The 24,709-nt window shown below is 37.8% G+C and overlaps 1 protein-coding gene across 1 annotated transcript in view; it reads left to right on the top strand.

Moving 5' to 3' along the window:
* The first annotated feature begins 269 nt into the window (after positions 1–269).
* Positions 270–24,709, top strand: part of SPAG17 (sperm associated antigen 17) — a 241,725-nt gene continuing 217,285 nt past the window's right edge. Inside the window, exon 1 of the mRNA XM_044239012.1 lies at positions 270–356. Coding sequence (XP_044094947.1) covers positions 270–356 — 87 coding nt within the window. The remainder of the gene's footprint in view (positions 357–24,709) is intronic.

The following is a 24,709-nucleotide window of genomic DNA, read 5'->3' as shown; positions in this document are numbered from 1 at the left end:
CCTCGGCCTGACCTCCCCCATTTGCACAGTTGTGCCGCTGGAAAATCCTAAAATTCAATCAAGGAGTCTAGGAGTCCGGCCTGAGGGTTGCCGCTGCGCACTGGTTGCTATGGAGACGGAAGCCGTTGGCCTGTGGATTAAGAGCAGGTTTGGGGGAGGGGAACCGAGGTCGTTCAGAAACTGGGCGTGGCTTCGGTTGCTATGGCAGCAGGGACGCTTATTCCAGGCCTGAGCCCAGTTCAGACGCCCATGCTCCTCCCGTCTTTTGCATGGCACCCAAGAAAGAGAAAGGCGGGACTGTGAGCAACAGTTCTAAGCTATGGGAACCCTCGCTCATCGGTGCACACTTCAATCAGGTGAGCTCCGAGCCCCGCAAATCCTGTCTGACCCCCGCAGTGCCAAAGCTCCGCCAGAGCCTGCAGGCGGCGCTGCCAGGCTCGCCCTCTCTTCGAGACGCCCCGTCGCCCCTGCCGAAAACAGTTCTTGATCCCGCTCTCCCCAGAAGGATCGCTCCTTCCACGAAAGACCCGGGGTCCCATCAGCGGAGAATGGGCGTTGAGGGCAGATGGAAGGGGACACCGGGTGAATCGGTGCGATTTCAAAGTGTGGAGAAAGCTGAGTGGTGGGGAACAGAGATGGTATAGCCATGACACCTCAGGATCCTTTTCGGCGAAGTCGCCCAGACGGCACTCCAAATTACACTGGAGCCGTCTTTATGAACTTTTCTCTTCCTCCTGACTTCTCCTGGAGGACAGAAATCCTGCTGTTTCATTTGTAGCCTGGCCTATAGTAGGGCTTCACTGATTGCTGTAGGAAAAGAGACATGCAGCAGCTAAGATGTCAATGTATTTCATACAAGTGAGCTTTCTGCAGGTAGGAAAAGATGATATCCTTATGCAATGCCCTGATACCATGATATCAAACTTTTGATAAATTTTGAAGGTACTGTAAAATATCAGAGTACTGATGGATTGGCTGCTAGAGGCATTCGTAGGGTAGCAAAAAGGAACCAGGCAGTCTGTAACCCACCTGCCAGAGGACTTCAAATTGCACAGCACCCCCCAACGGACTCGCTCCCTACCCCACTCACACCCACCAACATTTAGTTCACTGGGGAGGTCATTAGCTCCTCTCCCCTGTTGCTGGGAATCCACTTCCACACTTAGTTGTTTCTGAGTCCAAGATAACATTTAGATGGAGAAAGGCTGATTCTGGGAATTCCAGTCTGCCATTCCAATGTATTTTAAAAACTGAAAAAAATTCTTTTTTCATCTTCTGTGTGTGTGGATAGTGCACTAGAAAATCAGCACTTAAGGGGAAAACATATCCAAAGTCTTATTTGTCCTTATTTTCTACTGTACTGCTTTTTTCTCTATGAAAGGTAATTCTGTCTGATATGGAATTCTACCTGCTGAAGAATTTCATGAAAGTGATTAAGATTCTGCTGATGCTGACATGACGTCATGGAATTTGGGGTTATTTCTTTAAGAATGAAGGATGTCAGCTCAGTAATTCTCAGTTACGTTCTCAGATTCTGAAAGATGTTTTTCAAAATAGTCTGTATAAGCACCCTCTCTTTTGCTTTTATAAGTCAGCCCTAGCCAAAATAGCTTTTTCTCCATTTGCTTTGGGATTGTGAAGGCCAAGTTTGGGCTTGGAGTGAAACTTTCTGCTTGAATTATAAACTGCTGAACAACAGAATTTGATGGAGGTGCTGACACTGCATTAGCTTTAGTGTTGCAAATATGAAGCTATAATTTTCCTAGTTGAATGGAAAACCTAAAGGCACTATTTTTTCTTATGGCTTGAAAACCTGAAATAATACTCAGCTTTCTCAGTTCTGCTCAGACAGTATAATTTCAATAAATCTTACATATTAAAAGAAAGAACTTGAACTCAAAATAATACATAGTCTTAACTACAAAGGATGAACTTCTTCAGTTTGTTGAATACATGTTTTTTAATAGCAGGGGAAGACAACTGCCCTCTGTCTCCTCTCATATATCTTTTTTTCTCAGTTTGATTTCATGTCTGCTCCAAGAGGAAAATTCCTGGATTAACCCAGCAGTCCAATGCCCAGAGGCATGCCTTAACCACCAATGTAATAGACTCTGAATTTGGGTTAAAGCTGACTGTAGAGGTGTGAATTCCTTATTCTCAGGGTTTAGCCAAGTGCACATAGTGGGTACTCAAAAAATGTTTTGCCTTGGCACCCAAAGTTTCCTTCTATACAGTTGCTATTCATAGAAATATTGTGTTCCAGTATGTACAGTTGTGTGTATGTGTATGCCTGCATGCGCTGGGGGTTGAGAGAAGAGGAAGTCTTTCAGTCTTCCATAAGCCAGTTTTTAGAATTAGCTGATTAAAGAATTCACATCAGTAGTATATAGAACTCATGTTCACAGGGAGCTGCACTAGACTTAACAGAGAACCAACAAATTTACAATTTGGTTTCAATGAACCTACCTTGTATCTGTATTTTGGGCTATCCTTTCAGGTTGGGTTATATGCTAATTTTTTTAAAGACAGTATTTATTTGTTTGTTTCTTTTTTTGTTTATTGGTGGGGAGAGGCAGAGAGAGAGAGAGAGGAAAGCATCTCAAGCAGACTCCATGCTGAGTGCAGAGCCTAACGTGGTCATGACCTTGGCGGAAAACAAGAATCAGACACTCAACAGACCGAGCCATCCAGACCCCAGAATTGCTCCTTTTTTAGTACATGTTTGTTGGTCCTAAAACACGAAATGATAGCAAATAATACAAGACAGTCTGTTACTAAGCACTAAATGACTAGATAGAGACTAGAAGTTAGATGAATGTGGGCTGTGATTGTCAGGAAATGTTTTGTAAAATAACTTGCCTTTAGCTAGGCCCTAAAGAATGGGGAGAATTCGAGTAGGTAAAATGAAGGGGAGTGATTATTTTGGGTAAGGAGGCCATGCTTTAAACAAATCTGGAACATTTAAATTGAGAAAGAGAGATCTGGATTAGACTGCTTCTGGTAAATATTGCTCCTGAATTAAGCCCACCAAATAGTCATTTACTAACTTGCCATCTGTGTATATAAAACATTTGTCTTATTAATATACATGAAATATCACACCTCAAATTAGATAAAAAAATATTTAGGCACAGTGGCAATAAGATTTTAAAAACACATCTTAATGGGGACTTATACATGACAAAGACATTATATTTAAGCTCTCCAGCAGCATTAAGGAGTTAAAGATTTTTTTTCAAAGATAAATAAAATATTTTCATTTATATTTTCATATATATTTCAATTATTTCAAATATTTCAATAGAGGCTGTCTTTTTTTTTCTTTTTTAAAAACATTTATAGCTCACTCAGTCCTAGAGTCCAACAAACTATGCATTTTCTTTTTATCTTTTTTTTTTCCAATTTATTTATTTATTTATTTATTTTCAGAAAAACAGTATTCATTATTCACCCAGTGCTCCATGCAAGCTGTGCCCTCTATAATACCCACCACCTGGTACCCCAACCTCCCACCCCCCCCCGCCACTTCAAACCCCTCAGATTGTTTTTCAGAGTCCATAGTCTCTCATGGTTCATCTCCCCTTCCAATTTACCCAAAAGCACATACCCTCCCCAATGTCCATAACCCTAACCCCCTTCTCCCAACCCCCCTCCCCCCAGCAACCCACAGTTTGTTTCGTGAGATTAAGAGTCACTTATGGTTTGTCTCCCTCCCTATCCCATCTTGTTTCATGGATTCTTCTCCTACCCACTTAAGCCCCCATGTTGCATCACCACTCCCTCATATCAGGGAGATCATATGATAGTTGTCTTTCTCCGCTTGACTTATTTCGCTAAGCATGATACGCTCTATTTCCATCCATGTTGTCGCAAATGGCAAGATTTCGTTTCTTTTGATGGCTGCATAGTATTCCATTGTGTATATATACCACATCTTCTTGATCCATTCATCTGTTGATGGACATCTAGGTTCTTTCCATAGTTTGGCTATTGTGGACATTGCTGCTATAAACATTCGGGTGCACGTGCCCCTTTGGATCACTACGTTTGTATCTTTAGGGTAAATTCCCAGTAGTGCAATTGCTGGGTCATAGGGCAGTTCTATTTTCAACATTTTGAGGAACCTCCATGCTGTTTTCCAGAGTGGTTGCACCAGCTTGCATTCCCACCAACAGTGTAGGAGGGTTCCCCTTTCTCCGCATCCTCGCCAGCATCTGTCATTTCCTGACTTGTTGATTTTAGCCATTCTGACTGGTGTGAGGTGATATCTCATTGTGGTTTTGATTTGTATTTCCCTGATGCCGAGTGATATGGAGCACTTTTTCATGTGTCTGTTGGCCATCTGGATGTCTTCTTTGCAGAAACGTCTGTTCATGTCCTCTGCCCATTTCTTGATTGGATTATTTGTTCTTTGGGTGTTGAGTTTGTTAAGTTCTTTATGGATTTTGGACACTAGTCCTTTATCTGATATGTCGTTTGCAAATATCTTCTCCCATTCTGTCAGTTGTCTTTTGGTTTTGTTAACTGTTTCCTTTGCTGTGCAAAAGCTTTTGATCTTGATGAAATCCCAAAAGTTCATTTTTGCCCTTGCTTCCCTTGCCTTTGGCGATGTTCCTAGGAAGATGTTGCTGCAGCTGAGGTCGAAGAGGTTGCTGCCTGTGTTCTCCTCAAGGATTTTGATGGATTCCTTTCTCACATTGAGGTCCTTAATCCATTTTGAATCTGTTTTTGTGTGTGGTGTAAGGAAATGGTCCAATTTCATTTTTCTGCATGTGGCTGTCCAATTTTCCCAACACCATTTATTGAAGAGGCTGTCTTTTTTCCATTGGACATTCTTTCCTGCTTTGTCGAAGATTAGTTGACCATAGAGTTGAGGGTCTATTTCTGGGCTCTCTATTCTGTTCCATTGGTCTATGTGTCTGTTTTTGTGCCAGTACCATGTTGTCTTGATGATGACAGCTTTGTAATAAAGCTTGAAGTCCGGAATTGTGATGCCACCAACTTTGGCTTTGTTTTTCAATATCCCTTTGGCTATTCGAGGTCTTTTCTGGTTCCATATAAATTTTAAAATTATTTGTTCCATTTCTTTGAAAAAGATGGATGGTACTTTGATAGGAATTGCATTAAATGTGTAGATTGCTTTAGGTAGCATAGACATTTTCACAATATTTATTCTTCCAATCCAGGAGCATGGAACATTTTTCCATTTCTTTGTGTCTTCCTCAATTTCTTTCATGAGTACTTTATAGTTTTCTGAGTATAGATTCTTAGCCTCTTTGGTTAGGTTTATTCCTAGGTATCTTATGGTTTGGGGTGCAATTGTAAATGGGATTGACTCCTTAATTTCTCTTGCTTCTGTCTTGTTGTTGGTGTAGAGAAATGCAACTGATTTCTGTGCATTTATCTTATATCCTGACACTTTACTGAATTCCTGTATAAGTTCTAGCAGTTTTGGAGTGGAGTCTTTTGGGTTTTCCACATAGAGTATCATATCATCTGCAAAGAGTGACAATTTGACTTCTTCTTTGCCGATTTGGATGCCTTTAATTTCAATAGGGGCTGTCTTGTAGAGGCTGTCAAGGCAGCCTCTATCGGTCACATGAGAGGAAAATGTGTTTAACCTCAGCACTTGGTGACTGAAGGCGCTATCTAGAGACAGCCTGGTCTACGATATTTTTATTTGTATTTTTGGGAGTGTAAAATATAATAATGCGAAATTTGCCATTTCAACCATTTTTATTTTTTTATTTATTTTTTAAAAGATTTTATTTATTTATTTGACAGAGAGAGGCAGGTAGCATAAATAGGCAGAGTGGTAGGCAGAGAGAGAGGGAGAAGCAGGCTCTCTTCTGGGCAGAGACCCTAATTCAAGGCTGAATCCCAGGACCCTGGGATCATGATCTGAGCCAAAGGCAGTCGCTGAACCAACTGAGCCACCTAAGCACCCCATTTCAACCATTTTTAAATGTACTATTTGGCGAAATTGAGTACATTCATATTGTTCAACCATTATCATCAACTATCTCCAGAACGGTTTCATCTTCCCTGATTGAAAATGTACCCTTTAGTAACGCCTGGGTGGCTCAGTTGGTTAAACGTCTGCCTTCAGCTCAGGTCATGATCCCAAGTCCTGGAATTGAGTCTTGCGTGGGGCTCTTTGCTCAGCAGGGAGCCTGCTTCTCACTCTGCCTTCCACTCCCCCAGCTTGTGCTCTCTCTCTTTCTCTCTGACAAATAAATAAATAAAATCTTAAAAGAAACTATATGCTTTAATGAATTCCCTATGCCCCTCTTCCCCCAGCTCCTGGAAACCACCATTCTATCTTATGTCTCCATGAATTTAACTAGTTTAGGTATTTCATGTAAATATAATCATCCAGTATTTGTCTTTTTGTGATTGGCTTATTTCACTTAGCATGATGTCCTCAAGGTTCATTCATGTTCTAGCATGTATTAAGATTGGCTTTTGTTTTGTTTTGTTTTGTTTTGTTTTTAAGGCTGAATAATACTCCATTGTATGTACAGAGTACATTTTATTTATCTATTCATCCATTGACAGCCACTTGGTTTGCTTCTAATTCTTGGCTACTGTGAATAATGTTGCTATTAACATGACTGTACACATTTTACAAAAAAAAATACAAGTGTACAAAAATATATTTGAGTCCCTATTCCTACTTACAGTTTTTTTTTAGTATATATCTAGAAGTAGGAATTGCTGAGTAGTGTGATAATTCTATGTTTAATTTTTTGATGAACTGCCATAATATTTTTCACAGTAGCTGTACCATTTTATATTCCTCCCAGCAATGCATCAAGTGTTCCAATATTTCCACCTCCTCACCAATACTTTAAAATTCATATATATATATATATATATATATATCATCCTAATGAACGCAAAGTACGATTTCATTGTAGTTTAATTTGCATTTCCCTAATAATTAGTGATATCAAGCATCTTTTTAGGTACTTTTGGCCAATTCTGTATCTTCTTTTTGTTAAGATTTTATTTATTTATTTGAGAGAGAGAGAGAAAGCAAGTGTGAAGTGGGGGAAGGGATGAAGGAGAGAATCTCAAGCAGACTCCAAGCTGAGTACGGAGCCCCATGTGGGGCTCAATCCCAGAACACTGAGATCATGCATGACCTGAGCCAAAACCAAAAGTCAGACACTCAACTAGCTGAGCCACCCAGTCACCCCAAATTGTGTATCTTCTTTTTCCCATATATTCTTTTAAGATTTTATTTATTTATTTATTTATTTGAGAGAGAGCATGCACACACAAGTGCAGGGGAGGGGCAGAAGGAGAGGGAGAGGGAGAAGCAGACTCCCCAGTAAGCAGGGAACCCAACATGGGGCTCAGTCCCAGGACCCCAAGATCATGATCTGAACCAAAGTCAGACATTTAACTGACTGAGCCGCCCAGATGCCCCCTTTAGCCCATGTTTTTAGTGGAGGTTTTCTGTTTTTTATTTTTTACTGTGGAATTATAGGACTAATTTATATATTCTGGATATTAAACCTTTATGAGATGTATGATTTGCAAATATTTTCTTCTCTTCCTTGGTTTCCTCTTCAGTCTATTGACCGTGTCCTTTGATGCACAAAGTTTTTAATTCTGATGATCAATTTATCTGATTTTGCTTTTGTTGCAATTGGTGTCAGATCCAAGAAATCACTACCAAATCCAGTGTCATGAAGGTTTTCCCCCATGTTTTCCTCTAAGATTTTTATAGTTCTAATCTTGAATTTAGATATGTGATCTATTTTGAGTTAATTTTTGTAGATGGTGTAAGATAAGCATCCAACCTAGTAATATTTTTGCATGGGATATCCAGTTTTCCCAGCACCAATTGTTGAAAAGGCTATTCCTTCTCATGGGGAAAGGATGGGACAAGGAAGAGTACAAGTGCCATGAAATTTCCTACCATATTGAATGTGACTTTTTCTTGATTGGGCATTCACTTGGTTACTTTAGATCATTGACTGGTTTCAGAGCTCCTATAAAATGATTTTAGTCAGTCTGTAGTTGTTCTTCTAATGTTTCCAGTGGGTACAGAGGACCTGTAACTGCCTAGTCTGCCATTTTGCTGATATCACTGTGGTCTAAGAGAATTTGTAGTCAGTTCCAATCTTTCCATTTCTTCCAAGCTTATTGTATGACAGGTGATGCTGAGAAAGTGGATATTAATAGGGGCTTTGTTCATGACAATTTAGGAAAATTTTCTGCAATTATTCAAACAATGTAGCCATTCCCTTTAGGAGCTTACTGATTACACAAGGCCTGTTTCTGGGTAATGTCACATAGCTTCAAAATGACTGAGCTACATGTTTCAATTGGAATTTTGTATTATGGTCAGAACTTTTGTGTCAACACGGGGTAAAAGAACATCGCAGTGTTTTCTATGATAAGTGACAGCATGATAACACTATGGAAAATATTCAGAAGACGGATGCAAATCCTTTTTTTTTTTTTTTTCCTTTAAGATATTATGGACTTTTGGCGCCTGGGTGGCTCAGTGGGTTAAAGCCTCTGCCTTCGGCTCAGGTCATGATCCCAGAGGCCTGGGATCGAGCCCCGCGTCAGGCTCTCTGCTCAGCGGGGAGCCTGCTTCCCCCTCTCTCTCTGCCTGCCTCTCTGCCTACTTGTGATCTCTGTCTGTCAAATAAATAAATAAAAATCTTAAAAAAAAAAAAAAAAAGATATTATGGACTTTTGCCTCAAATGTGTTCTTCACAATTCCAGGTTCCCCAAAAGTTTGTTTGTGTGGATTTAGATATCTCACATGTAGAGTTTGGGGTATTTTCCTAATTTTATTAAATCCTTTCATATTTTCAGAATACCTGAGGGTTTGTTTGTTTTTTTTTTTTTCATTTGTTTCTGGTTTTAGGCCTCATTTTTATGTGCAGCAAAAAGGCAGCCATAACTCATGAGGCCATCTTTAGGCATAGCAACTATTCCATTTGCTTGCTGTGACCCACCACAAAGAAACATTAAAAACAACAACAACAACAAAAAAGTTTAATCCACATACCCCTTAACCCAGCCAGCTTCACTATTCTAATTCACTGATTTCATTTTATAATTATGATTTTTGTTCCCTAATACCCAGCATTAGGGACTGGACACTTAATGTCATTTGCTTTATAATTTATCACTAAGATTTTACTTCTTGATTAAGACTTCAGTTCTTCTTAAATATAAATATCTATATAATCAAAAATATTTGGGAACATCTACCATAACATATTGAGATTCTTAATGACACTCAGGAGGTCTTGCTTCCAATTTCTATATTTTCATTTTAAATGTATGTTTTTATACATTGAAATGTATGATACTTTTCAAGTAACTAGTAATATTTGCATCAAAGACACAAATTGCTGCTATACATGGCAATGCCCTCTTTTTCTATGCTTACAATTTAACTTCCCTCACTTTGGCCCTAGGCTTTATCTTATAACTCAGTACTTAGTTACAGAATGCCTTGAATTATGTGCTATCAATTTATGTTTTATAGAGCACAAGTATAATGTGAGCTGCTTCCTAGCAAAGAACATCTTTATACCCCTTGTACCTACCCCACGATGACTAGCATGGTTGTGGGCACAAGGTATCACACTCAAACTATATTAGTGGAACGAATTCCCTGATTTACTTTGAAACATGAAGAAATATATATTGTGGAAACCAGGATAGTTAGTAGATGGTGGAGGTGTGTTCTGAGAGAAAAGGAAGGGACAGAAAACAGCTACATAAAAAAGCATCACCACAGATACATAACACAATTATGACAATGCCTAGAAAACAACTATGCAATGATACTGTTTCACTTCTCAGGTATGTCTTCTGCCAGCCAGGAGGCATTCAAGGGGAAGTTCTTCAGAAAATTTAGTTAGTAGTCTTTCCGTACTCTACTTCAGTTGAGGAACAATATTTTTCTCTTATTAAATGTAGCTTAGTGACAATAGCTGAGTTGTGCATATCTGAAAAATAGTAATAGAGTTCCTTCAAATCTTGGACAAAGTTGTAATTCTTGAAAAGATTTAATAAGGTGGATATGGATCAAGATATGTATTGCTGAAATGTTAATATCCCAGACCTGTCAAACAAACAAAACTATTAAACATTTAGACACTATGATGATAATAAACTGAGTTTAAGTCAGTTTTTTCGGGGAGAAAATGTTCAATTAAAATGAGCTATTTGATCATTACAAATATATTTTATCAAAAAGGGAAATAAATTTTATTGGACAGAATCCTTAAACCATATTTGAGAGGCAGTGAAGGCTTTTTCAACTTTTTTGATCTTAAACAGTGAGCTATTTCTCATGTTAATGTGTACTTAAGACTTACTGGAAATACTCATAATATGAGCTGAAGACTGATGTCTGGCAGCAAGCATATTTCTGAAATTGGGTTGGTTTTTATTACTGCATTTTCTGAAATATGCTTTCATTGATATTTACAAAACAAATTGCCAGTTCACACAAAGGTTGTTTTAATAAAAGCCAATGAAAACAACTGAGTTGCTAGGAAGAATGTTAAGAGGGAAATGGACTTTTCATAACCTCACATTATAATTTCTCCTTTTTGGACAAAAATGTATTATTTGAATGAGTTGGGAACCAAAAGGAATTAGCATGTCAAAATATCTACCTAGATGTTATATGTGATCACTTTTATTGCAAATGAAAAATATCAAATATAAGTAAAATATAAGTGTTGCCAATATGAGTTTGGCAACCCTCTAGGAAAATGTTAGTTAAGAAATGCTGAATGTTGACCATGTTTCAGCTCTAGCCTTAGAAACCATCATTGGCTCCTAGTTACCTATGGGATAAAATCCAAGATGCTCTGCCTGGCTTTCACAGCCCTGCCTAATTTGGCCCTCCTCTGCCCATCCATCTCTTTCTTTCTCTACTCCAGCTGAATGGTCTCCGTGGTATCCCCAGGTACATATTGACTATACCATGCAGGTTTCTGGCCTGAAGACCATCCAACACCTTCTCATTAAAATCTTCCTTCATATCTTCCAAAAAGGAGCTCAAGTCACACACAGTTCTGTCCCTCACTGACTTTTTTCCTTATACTAAATTATTCCAGTGATTGTTATCTTTACTGCTATCTTATTTTGAGCTGATGTCCAACAATTTCAGTGTCATCTACTATATCTACATTTCCTTTTAACAATGCAAATTCCTGGAAGGTAGCAAAAAGTTAACATATTTAAACCTTTCCTTCCTGGTCACAGCACCTGAGTGATAAATAAGTACACAGTGACCTTCAAGAAATACTTTTGAATTAAATACATTGAGTATATTATACTGTCTCAGCCTGCTGGCTGAGCTCTAGGATTAGTCCCAATCCATTGGTTATAATAAGAATTTAAATTGAAGAAAATCTCAAAGCCTTAGTTTTTGCAACTATAAAACAGGGACAATGGTCATACCTCCCTTGAAGATATTAGACTGACTGTTGAAATGATTTAAAGACATCTAGCACATAGTATCTCAGACTTCACAGGTCCAGACCCAAACCCTAAGATTGTCTCCCTTCAAACCTGCTCTTCACCTTCTCTTTGAGGGGTCTCACCATTCACCCAGTGAGTCAATAGTGCCAAAAATCTTGCATAAGTTTTCTCTCCCTCTTATGCACCCCATAATTATCTTTTAGTAAATTCTATTGGTTCTACCCTGGAACTTCAGAACTTGGTCTCTTTCTCCCATTCTTGCTGACCTAGAGTCTTGTAACCATACAGAGCTAAAGTGGTTCTTTTAAGATGTAAGACTTAGAGTAAAATCCAAGTATTCTACCATGGCCTTAAAAGACCCTGTGTGTGTGTCCTCTGCCAACTACTTTGACTTGATCTCAAATCTTCTGTGACTCACTCCTTCACTTAGTCTGTGGTAACCACACTGGTCTTTTTGGTGATCTTCAGATCTATCAAAAAGTATGTTGCCATCTTTACCCTTGCTGTGCCCTCTGCTGAGAATGACCCCTCCCAAGACAGTCATATGAATCACTCTTTCCCTTCCTTCAGGATTCTCTTCAAGTACCTCCTTCTCTGACCATCCTATTTAAACTACACCATCACGTTCCATCCTCTTAACCCTGACTCTGTCCTGACTTTCTACTTTACATGTATTTCATTATTGTCAGTCTTCCTCCATAAGAAGGTCAGCTCCATGAAGGCAGGGATTTATCCTGCTGACAGACAGAAGGGCTCAGATAACTTTGCTGAATGGAGGAATAGTAGGGGCTCAGTAAGAAGGAGCTTCTAGTAATAATCTTGTATTACTATATTTACTAGAGTGGTATGAAAATCAAAGTATCTGAAAGAATATAGAACACTAGCCCAATATAAATATTTATAAATATTATATAAGATAACAATAATTATTATTGTTATTACCTTTTATATATTTTCATATGGATGTTACACATGTTCTTCAAACTCAGTATGTTCAAAACTGATATTACCCTGTTCGTTGAAGTCAGAAACACCCTAGCACCTCCTCGTCTAATATCAAATTGGTCAACAAGTCCTATTACTCTTACTTCTTTATTTCATGTATTTCTTTTTTACCCTTGTAACTTCCAACATTATTACAATAACCTTCTAAACTTCCTTCTTGCCTGCCTTCATTCAGGGGTGCAAATTTAAAAATATGTTAATTTTCACAAGTATATATGAATCAACATATAAATTTTAAAAATTAAAAATCACTTTTTATTCTCTATAAAAACTAAGCTATGTGTACCTTATGAAACTCCTTGCCAGATGGTATCATTTTTAGTACTTATCAGTCATCACATTTTTCTAATGATTTAAAAATCATTTGTTGGTTTTCAGAAGTATTGGTACAGCCTTTGGTTGATGGGGCTCACATCCTAAAAGTTGTCTTTGTCTGAGTCATGAGGTGACATGAAGAATGTACATAGGCTTTTCCTATAACTTTCCTTTTACATTGCTAGTCATTATGTAATTTGTAGTCCTCTGTATGTAGAGAATGTCTCTCAATATCAACAATATCATTCATCATACTAAAAGTAATCAATTATACTTTTGCACTTTTTATAATTCCAACTTTTGAACTTTTAATTATTATGTTAAAATTTTTTTCTAGCCTTCATAATACTGTCTGGGTTTTTACATATTTCATTTATTTACTACCAATTAAGTCACAAAAAACATTTCTTGGACTGTCATATTTAATCAGGTGGCTTAATTTTATAAGTTTTTTTTAACTTTTTAAAAAATTTATTTGATAGAGATCACACGTAGGCAGAGAGGTAGGCAGAGAGAGAAAGAAAGAGGAGAAGCAGGCTCCCTGCTGAGCAGAGAGCCCAATGTGGGGCTTGTTCCCAGGACCCTGAGATCATGACCTGAGTTGAAGGCAGAGGCTTAACCCACTGAACCACCCAAGCACCCCAATTTTGTAAGTTTTTCATCACCCTAAACCTACTTGGTTAGCATACATAATGTGACTAAAGTTTAGGATTAAATAAATTGAAAGAGGTTATTAATTCATCATACTTTTCATTTTTGTCATAAAATAATAAGCCCATTTCTGTGTCATTTGTTAGACAATATGATAGTTTTTCTCTTATAATTATTTTGTTTTGTTTCAAATTATACCCTTTGTTCATTTGTTTCTCTATAGTTTGCTTTATTAATTTTATATGGACAACATATTTTCATTTCTGTCTTATTAAAGCTAAAGAATGTATTGAAATTTCTAGTAGAATATTTCATTAAAACCAAATCCCTAGAAGTTAATTGCACTTTTCAAATGTTCAACTACTCCCACTTCATGATTTGCATTAAACCAACACACAAGCTTGGCATGATTTCATCTCAGTGGTTGCAGGTCTAGCTTTATTGGGGTTCTAGTATTTCTCTAACATCCAATCCTGAGCTCTCTTCAGATATATTATGTAATTATCTCTGGTATTTGTGTAATGTATGGTAACAAATAGAAAATTCACAAAGAATATACTAATACTGGTTTATTTGATATACATCTTTTACTGCATCAGCTGAATATATTGAATATATTGAGTTGAGATTAAAACAAAACATATGGAACTTTCTTTTAAATTTCTTTTAAATTTAAATTTAAGTCCAGACATTTCCCATATTTCCATTCTGGCACATTTGTCCTGTGAATACTTCTCAGTGAAACCATTTTTCTTGGTACCCATTGAAATAGTTTGAGATATCACAGATGCTTTCCCATCTTGTTCCACCAGATCGACAAAAAATACCTAACCACCTTTGGCACCTTGAATTTTGTTTACTAGGTACTATCAAAACCCTTTTACATGAAACTCTTTAATTTATTTATTTTCAGCATAGCAGTATTCATTATTTTTGCACCACACCCAGTGCTCCATGCAATCCATGCCCTCTATAATACCCACCACCTGGTACCCCAACCTCCCACCCCACCCCCCGCCACTTCAAACCCCTCAGATTGTTTTTCAGAGTCCATAGTCTCTCTACATGAAACTCTTAAAGCTCTATTGACAGTGATCAAAATTTTACTGGTTTGATTTCTGTGTTTCCCAAGAGGTTCCTTTATCTTTTCAGTAGATAAAATGCTTTGGCACAGTCTAGATCATCAGTCTACATTGCTGTTATATACCCATAGAAATTATTTTTCAAATTTCGACTAAGTATTTCACGTCTCAAAACATTCACTTATGTTTAACTACATAATAGAGTGTGTTCAAAGTTCTGATGATATGTTTAAAAATGTTTTGACACATTTTGAAGGGGAGGTGAACCATGAGAGACTATGGACTCTGAAAAACAATCTGAGGGGTTTGATTAAAAAAATTTTTTTATTGTAAGTGCATTAGTGCATGAAACTGACTTATTGTGTTCTTTATATTTTCCTTCATTAATCATTGCAAATTTTCTTTATTGGAATCATGACCTTTAACAAAATGTGATAGGTAGTTTGATTTTTTTTTTAGTAGTTTGATTTTTAAAAATTGTTTCGCTGTTCAACTTTTAACAGCAGAATCTTTAAGCTCTATTTCTATCCAACATTTGTATCACTTGCAATAATAAGTTAATTAGATTTTTATGTTGAAAGAATCAAGTTTTCATTTGAGACATACAAACATTTTTAATGTTGTAATGATTTTTGCACAATATCAGAACATGGCTCAGGTCGTGGTTGATTTCTGGTTTCTTCTTTGATCTTATGAAAACCCAGAATATTTACCTGTTTGTGATATTTAAAACAAATTTTAGAAACATATCCAGCCTTTGAAGTTTCTTCATTGTGGATTTCTACTTAAAATATTTATCATAAATGTATACATTATATCAAAAACTGCACATACAGAATTGCTTTGCACTATAATCAAAATAAAGGTAAAAACTAGGGTGCCTGGGTGGCTCAGTCAGTTGAGTGTCTGAGTCTTGACCTCAGAGTTGGAAGTTCAAGCCCCATGTTGGGTGTGGAGCCTGCTTAAAAAAATAATAATAAAAATTAAAAAAGAAAATAAAAGTAAAAACTAAACAAGTCAGAAACAATAGTTTGAAGTTGAGGGTGATGATTAACTGGGATCCTCTGAAAGCCCAGAATGCTTACTAAAAGTTGCACAACTTTGCCTTGCTGCCTACCATGACACAACCCAGATCCGCAGACCCTGCTGCCAGAAGTTCCGTTGATGTCACAATGCCAGTAAGCTATGATCAATGATCATAGCAACATCTTATAATGATTCGTTTATACTAACAGGTTATTAGATTTTTGCATTCTTAATTTTACCACTTAGCACAATTAATTTTATTCTGCCTACCAGCCGACATGCATTTCAGTTCAACCACTAAGTTGACTTACCTGTGTGTGTTCAGTGACTGTTGGCACCGCCTCCTCTTCTCCCCTCTATGCACCCTCTGCAGCTCTGTGGTTCTCCTTTCCTAACACTAATATCACCATGTCACTTCCTGCTTCAATCCTAATTGCTTACAGGCCCACAATCTTCCTAGCTCTATTCTAGCCTCATCTTCCCTCCCCTATCCAGATTCCCCGTCATGCCTGACAACTAGACAACTCACACCTGCTGGGTGATTTTGTGCTTTCATATATGTAGGATTTTTTTTTAAAGATTTTATTTATTTATTTGACAGAGAGAAATCACAAGTAAACGGAGAGGGAGGCAGAGAGAGAGAGAGGGAAGCAGGCTCCCTGCTGAGCAGAGAGCCCGATGCGGGACTCGATCCCAGGACCCTGAGATCATGACCTGAGCCGAAGGCAGCGGCTTAACCCACTGAGCCACCCAGGCGCCCCTCATATATGTAGGATTTTTAAAATTACCCTTCCTTCCCCTATACCACTCGTTGAGCTTCTTCCCTTTCTTAAAGTCATAACTCAAATGTCTGACTTAGTTCATTTAGCGTAATACCCTCTAGTTGCGTCCATGTCATTTCAAATGGCAAAATTTCATTATTTTTTGATGGCTGAGTAATACAATATTCCATTGTATATATATTCCACATCCTCTTTATCCATTCATCAGTCAATGGACATGTGGGCTCATTCCATATTTTGACTATTGTGAACATTGCTGCTATAAACATTGGGGTGTAGGTGCCCCTTCCATTCACTATGTTAGTATTGTTTGGATAAATACCCAGTACTGCATTTGCTGGGTCATAGGGTAACTCTATTTTTAACTTTCTTTTTTATTAACATATAATGTATTATCTGTTTCAGGGATAAATGTCTGTGATTCATCAGTCTTACGCAATTCATAGCACTCACCATAGCACATAACCTCCCCAATGTCCATCGCCCAGCCACCTTATCCTTCCCACCCTCCTCCACTCCAGCAAACCTCAGTTTGCTTCCTGAGATTAGGAGTCTCTTATGGTTTGTCTCCCTCTCTGGTTTCATCTTGTTTCATTTTTCCCTCCCTTCCTCTATGATTCTCTGTCTTGTTTCTCAAATTCCTCGTATCAGTGAGGTCATATGATAATTTTTTCTCTGATTGACATTTTGTTTAACATAATACACTCTAGTTCCATCCATGCCACTGCAAATGGCAGGATTTCGGGGCTTTTTGATGGCTGGTATATATATATATATATGGTATATATGGTATATATATATATATACCAGTCACACATCTTCTTTATCCATTCATCTGTTGATGGACATCTAGGTTCTTTCCATCATTTGGCTATTGTGGACATTGCTGATATAAACATTTGGGTGCATGTGCCCCTTCAGATCACTAGGTTTGTATCTTTAGGGTAAATACCCAGTAGTGCAGTTGCTAGGTCATAGGGTTGCTCTATTTTCAACTTTTTGAGGAACCTCCATACTGTTTTCCAGAAGGACTGCATCAGTTTGCAATCTCACCAAGAGTGGAAGAGGGTTCCCTTTTCTCCACATCCTTGCCAACATCTGTTGTTTCCTGAGTTGTTTATTTTATCTATGCATCTGTTCTCTCACATGACTGAATTTTTCAAGGACAAGAAGTGAGCCATATTCTCTTTCCTCTCTGAACATCATGCATGGATCATACTCAGTCAATCTGAATTGGAGAAATGACAAAACAAATGCAGTAGTCTTTCCTGTTATTTGTACTAAAACTACCCTCCTTTAAATCACATTCTTCCCAAGTTCCCATCATTTTTCTTTTTTTATTGCCAGAAAACAAGCTAACAGTAATATTAAGTGTGCAGCCCAGTACGTACTGACATATGTATACACCTCTGTAATCTGTAATCCACCAGCGAGGTGAAGATATAGAACATGACCAGCCCTACAGCTGGTTTCCTCAAGCCTTCTCTTGTCAGTACTTACACCCCAGGGTGATAACATTACTCTGACTTCTGTCATCATTAGTTGTTTTGCTTTTATATAATTTTGTATAAATGAACTAGTTTTATATAAGTGAACTTTATATAAATTTTATAGAAATGAACTAATACACAATGTACCCCTTTTTTTCAATATAATGTCTGTGAAATTCATACATACTGTTGCAATATAAATAGTGCATTCTTTTTTATGGCATTGTAGTATTCCATTGTGTAACTATACCATGATTTATTTATGTACTCTCCTGCTGATTGACATTTGGGTCATCCCTAATTTGAAAAATACAAACAATGCAACTATAAATGTCTTGACCAATTTTTTTCTTTGGACATATGTATTCATTTCTCTTGGGCATATATATACTTAGGAATGGAAATGCTGGATCATAGGATCGACGTGGGTTTAGCTTTAGTAGCCACTACCATAGAGTTTTCTAAAGGGTTTACAACAATTTACACCCCCATCAGTAATATATGAGAGTACAAGCCACATATAAGTCTTTTTCATTCCATTATTTCTTTAACCATGCGTTGTTTTCCCCACCCCCAAAGTCATGTGCTTAAACCCAATCCCTAATGTGATGGTATTTGGAGGTAAGGCCTTAGGTGGTAAGTAAGTCATTAGAGTGGAGCCCTCATGAATGGGATTAGTTCCCTAATTAAAGAGAGATCCCTTATCCCTCTGCCATATGAGGTTTTAGTAAGAAGATAAACATCTATAAACCAAAAGTGAGCTCTCATCAGACACTGAATCTTCAGCTTCCTTAATCTTGGACTTCTCAGACTCTGGAACTATAAGAAATAAATGTCTATTATTTATAAGCCATCAAGTCTATGATATTCCATTATAGCAGCCTGAAAAGACTAAGACTTACTCTATATTTTCCTCCCTAAGTTTGTTTTAGTCAGTCCTCCCACTGAAAGTCCCTCCTTTCTCATGACTAGTTTATTTGCCATTCTGTAGATCTTTCCAGCTATCCAATCCTTTTTTAGGTTTTATGCCTAAAATTCAATGCAGCTTTCCATGAATAAAGACGCTGGTTTTGTGCAATGGTAGGATAATGTTTTCTAATTAATTCCTACCTTTTTTCCCAGATATGATAAGCAAAGAAGGGCCTTTCAGTAGACCTGTAGCACATTTTATGGGAAGGATTACATATCGACATACTTCCTATAATTGATCATCAAAACCTCTAAACTTGTGGCTAATCTATATTTTCATCAAAGCATTCACTTAGACTTCTCACACTGAATCTCATTGGACATAGGTGCTTGTTCATCTCAGAGAGCTTTGTGAAATCTACCAGCAGTGCTTAATGGCACCATGTCATTGTCCCATCTAATAATGAAGGCAAGACAGGGTGGCAGAGGAGGGCCCATTGTCTGAAAATCAGAACATGCTTCTTGCTTCTGTATCACCTTGACCAAGATGTCACAGATTTTCCCTTCTCTCTGCAAAATAATGGAATTAGACTAAATGACAAGGAAGGAACTCTCCCAGCATTGCACTGCACAATTTCAGATTTCATTGTAATCTATTTTCATATCTTGTATAAAAGCAGTTAAATAAGACCTTTCCAAGAATGATACCTAGGGCTCCCCACTGTTAATATTGCTTCATCCAGAGAAGGGTCTGCTTAACCTTACCTTTGTTTTTAAGCCAGTTTCTAACCATGACAAAAGATTTCCTCTACTTCCATAGTAACCCAATATTTAGGGTATGAAAACTTGTGAAGTGCATTCTAAAATTAAATAAATTCTGCTTCCTGGCCTCTCCTTATCCTCACTCCTCACAATCATTATTCTTTGTGTTGTTCTTATTGTGTCTTCTGGTAAATATGGTTCTCGTGTGTGGCCCTGGGTGGCACAGGCAAATATAACAGTTTCTCAGACAGCAGAGATTGAGTAGAAATGGGGAAGGAACCTCCAAAATTATATAAACACCAATGAGAAAAACACACGATCTCTGAAAATGCACAGGACTCCATATATGCATATAAAATTTGATTTTTGGTTAAACTAGATTAGGATTAGGAATATTGAGTTCAACCACTTCTATCTTCACATCAGATATTTAGACGGAAGAGCAAGAATAAAAATGGTTTCTTTATTTACACTCTTTATTGTAGTTTAAAGCAAAACATTAAAGAATGTCTGTTGTTTATCTTGTCTTGTATATCTTATACATTTAGCACCAACCTGGGAAAATGGTTTTTATGACCATATTTTTTCAACCTCTGCTATGGAAATCTATAGATTTATTACACTGTATTACTTTTTGTGATAAAGACGACACTTCAGGTCAGAATGGTATATGCTTTAAATTATATTTAAAGTTATGATGACCTCTTTTGCTTCAGAAGGTTTTTGCTTAGTCCCTCTTGTGTTCAATAATGAGCAATCTTGGGGCACCTGGGTGGCTCAGTGGCTAAGCATCCTTCAGCTCAGGTCATGGTTCCAGGGTCCTGGGATCGAGCCCTGCATGGGGCTCTCTGCTTGGTGGGAAGCCTGCTTTTCCTTCTCCCACTCCCCCTGCTTGTCTTCCTTCTCTCGCCTTGTCTCTCTCTGCCAAATAAATAAACAAAAATTTTAAATAATAATAATAATAAACAATCTTGTCTGGAGACCAAAGGTTTGGCCACGTGGAGCATAATTTCTGGTCATGTGAAGTCCATATAGGAAGTAGAACTGGACCTCTGATTGTAGCCTCTTTAGCACCACCCCCATAACAGCTGAAGAAACCAGCTCATCCTCCATGGCATAAACCACAAAGACTCATTTCACCAATTGCAGTTTCATGGAAAGTTTGCTTTCAGCTTCTTGAGGATTCTTCCTATTGCCTTATCTACTGGCCTCATCACCATCTCTAATGATTCTTGTATCACAGAAGCCAGTGTTCAGCAAAAGTGAGACGAAAAGTTTCCTCTCTACTACTCTAACTACTAGAACAGTCTTTAAAATCATCCAACTTAATTTGGTCAATGAAAGTTTTTAGTCAAACAAATTAAATGTGTAGAAACAGAGCGGTTGTGTCTGACGTTTTGTTTTAAATTAATTCAGCAAGAAATACTGTATACCTTAGCTTGGGCTGGAAAAGGTGGGATTGAAACAAAGCCAAGTTGGGCAAAGTGGATGCCTTTCCAAATCTTTCTTATGTCAGTCTTTTAGACCTTGCTCACCAGTCTGTTCTAAACATTGAAAATGTCAGCTATGGAGCAGGAGCCTCTTAACATAATATACTTTCAGCCTGAGATGTGGGTAGGCGACAGGGAGAGTAAGCCATTATTAAGTGGCCAGCCATTATCTTCCCCAAATTTGGGGCCAGAATTACCCTTTCATTATCTTCTGAAAGTTTTCCCCATTTTCATTTCTTATCCTGTTTTGCTATTGACACCTTCTACTTAACCCTCCTTCCTCCATCCATCATCTGTTTTAGAGAAGGCAGAGAGTGGTCCTTGACACAGAAACATCTCTTCATGGGGGCACTTACTTAGAGCATTATGAATTTCCAGAATGGAAGATAGGCCCATCCAAAATATAACTTTTAAAATGCATTCCAGAGGAAGATATAAATAATTTTCTCTTTTTTTCTTTCTCTCTCTCTCTTGCTCTCTCTTTTCTTTTCTTAGAGAGAGAGATAGAGCAGAGGGAGGAGAGAGTGAATCTTAAGCAGGCTTCACACCCAGCATGCAGCCTGTCTTGGGGCTCAATCTCACAACCCTGAGATCATGACCTGAGCCAAAAATCAAGAGTCAGATGCTTAACCGACAAAGCCACCCAGGCATCCTTAATTTTCCTTTTTTAAATTTCTGGAGTTCTTTTTTTTTAAATTAACATACTATGTATTATTTGTTTCAGGGGTACAGGTCTGTGAATCATCAGTCTTACACAATTCACAGCACTCACCATAGCACATACCCTCCCTAATGTCCCATCACCCAGCCACCCTATCCCTACTGCCTCCACCCTGCCACCAGCAACCTTCACTTTATTTCCTGAGATTAGGAGTTTCTTATGGTTTGTCTCCCTCCCTGGTCCCATCCTGTTTCATTTGGTCCCTCACTATCCCCCACGACCCACCACCCTGCTTCTCACATTCCTCATATGTGAGGTATCATATGGGAATTGTCTTTCTCTGATCATTTCACTTCGCATAATACCCTCTAGTTCCATCCACGTCATTGCAAATGGCAAGACTTCAGGTTTTTTGATGGCTGCATAGTAGTCATTGTATATATATGCCACATCTTCTTTATCCATTCATCTGTTGATGGACATCTAGGTTCTTTCCATTGTTTGGCTATTGTGGACATTGCTGCTATAAACATTTGGGTGCACGTGCCCCTTCAGATCACTACATTTGTATCTTTAGGGTAAAGACCCAGTAGTGCAGTTGCTAGGTTGTAGGGTAGTTCTCTGTTTTCAACTTTTTGAGGAACTTCCATACTGTTTTCCAGTGTGGCTACACCAGCCTACATTCCCACCAACAGTATAGGAGGGTTCCCCTCTCTCCACATCCTTGCCCATATCTTTCGTTTCTTGACCAGTTAATTTTAGACATTCTGACTGGTATGAAGTGTTACCTCACTGTGGTTTTGATTTGTATCTCCCTGATGCTGAGTGTGATATTAAGCACTTTCTCATGTGTCTGTTGGCCACTTGGTTGTCTTCTTTGCAGAAATGTCTGTCCATGCCTTCTCCCCTTTCCTTGATTGGATTATTTGTTCTTTGGATGTTGAGTATGATAAGTTCTTTATAGATTTTTGGATACTAGCCCTTTATCTGATATCTCTTTTGCAATTATCTTCTCCCATTCTGTTGGTTGTCTTTCGGTTTTGTTGACTGTTTCCTTTGCTGCGCAAAAACTTTTGATCTTGATGAAGTCCCAATAGTTAATTTTTGCCCTTGCTTCCCTTGCTTTTCGAGAAGTTTCTATGAAGAATTTGCTGCAGCTGAGGTCGAAGAGGTTGCTGCCTGTGTTCTCCTCAAGGATTTTGATGGATTCCTGTCTCACATTGAGGCCTTTCATCCATTTCATCTATTCTCGTGTATGGTATAAGGAAATCGTACAGTTTCATTCTTCTGCATGTGGCTGTCCAATTTTCCCAATACCATTTGTTAAAGAGACTGTCTTTTTTCCATTTGACATTCTTTCTTTCTTTGTCAAAGATTAGTTGACCATAGAGTTGAGGGTCCATATCTGGGCTCTCTTTTCTGTTCCACTGATCAATCTCTCTGTTTTTATGCCAGTACCATACGTCTTGATGATGACAGCTTTGGAATAGAGCTTGAAGTCTGGAATTGTGATACCACCAACTTTGGTTTTCTTTTTCAACATTCTTCTGGCTATTCAGGGTCTTTTCTGGTTCCATATAAATTTTAGGATGATTTGTTCCATTTCTTTGAAAAAAAATTGATGGTATTTTGATAGGGATTGCATTAAATGCATAGATTGCTTTAGGTAGCATAGATGTTTTCACAATATTTTTTCTTCCAATCCATGAGTATGGAACATTTTTCCATTCTGAGTATTTTAATTCCTTTCTGAGTACTTTATAGTTTACCTGAGTACAGATTCTTTCCCTCTTTTGTTAGGTTTACTCCTAGGTATCTTATGGTTTGGGGTGCAATTGTAAATGGGATTAACTCTTTCTTAATTTCTCTTTCTTCTGTCTTGCTCTTAGTGTATAGAAATGCAACTGATTTCTGTGCATTCATTTTATATCCTGACAATTTACTGAATTCCTGTATGAGTTCTAGCAGTTCTAGAGTGGAATCTTTTGGGCTTTCCCACATAAAGTATCGTATCATCTGAAAAGAGTGAGAGTTTGACTTCTTTGTGGATTCAGATGCATTTTATTTCTTTTTGTTGTCTGATTGTTGAGGCTTGGACTTCCAGTACTGTGTTGAATAGCAGTGGTGATAGTGGATAGCCCTGCCATGTTCTTGACCTTAGGGGAAAAGCTTTCAGTTTTTCCCCATTGAGAATGATATTTAATGTGAGTTTTCCATTGATGGCTTTGATGATATTAAGGTTTGTACCCTCTATCCCTACACAGTGAAGAGTTTTGATCAAGAAAGGATGCTATACTTTGTCAGATGCTTTTTCAGCATCTATTGAGAGTATTAGCTAGTTCTTGTTCTTTCTTTTATTACTGTATTGTATCACATTGATTGATTTGCAAATGTTGAACCAACCTTGCAGCTCAGGAATAAATCCCACTTGGTTGTGGTGAATAATCCTTTTAATAAACTGTTGGATCCTATTAGTTAATATTTTGGTGAGAATTTTTGCATCTGTGTTCATCAAAGATATTGATCTGTAATTCTCCTTTTTAATGGGGTCTTTGTCTGGTTTGGGGTTCAAGGTAATGCTGGCCTCATAAAATGGGTTTGGAAGTTTTCCTTTCCTTTCCTTCCATTTCTATTTTTTTGAACAGTTTCAAGAGAATAGGTATTAATTCTTCTTTCAATGTTTGATGGAATTCCCCTGGGAAGCCGTCTGGCCCTGGGATTTTGTTTGTAGGGAGATTTTTTACTGCCTCAATCTCCTTACTGGTTATAGGTTATGGGTCTGTTATGGGTCCTTACTGGCTATGGGTTTTCTTTTTCTTCCTGGTTCAGTTTTGGTAGTTTCTATATCTCTAGGAATGCATCCATTTCTTCCAGATTGCCAAATTTGCTGGTGTATAGTTGCTCATAATCTGTTCTTATAATTGTTTGTATTTCTTTGCTGTTGGTTGTGATCTCTTCTCTTTCATTCATGATTTTATTAATTTAGGTACTTCCTCTTATCTTTTTGATAAGTCTGGCCAGGGGTGTATCAATCTTATTAATTCTTTAATAGAAGCAG

This window comes from Neovison vison, chromosome 2, assembly GCF_020171115.1.
Source record: "Neovison vison isolate M4711 chromosome 2, ASM_NN_V1, whole genome shotgun sequence".
Lineage (NCBI taxonomy): Eukaryota > Metazoa > Chordata > Mammalia > Carnivora > Mustelidae > Neogale > Neogale vison.
The sequence above is the reverse complement of the archived record's forward strand: the minus strand, read 5'-3'. Positions and strand labels throughout refer to the sequence as shown.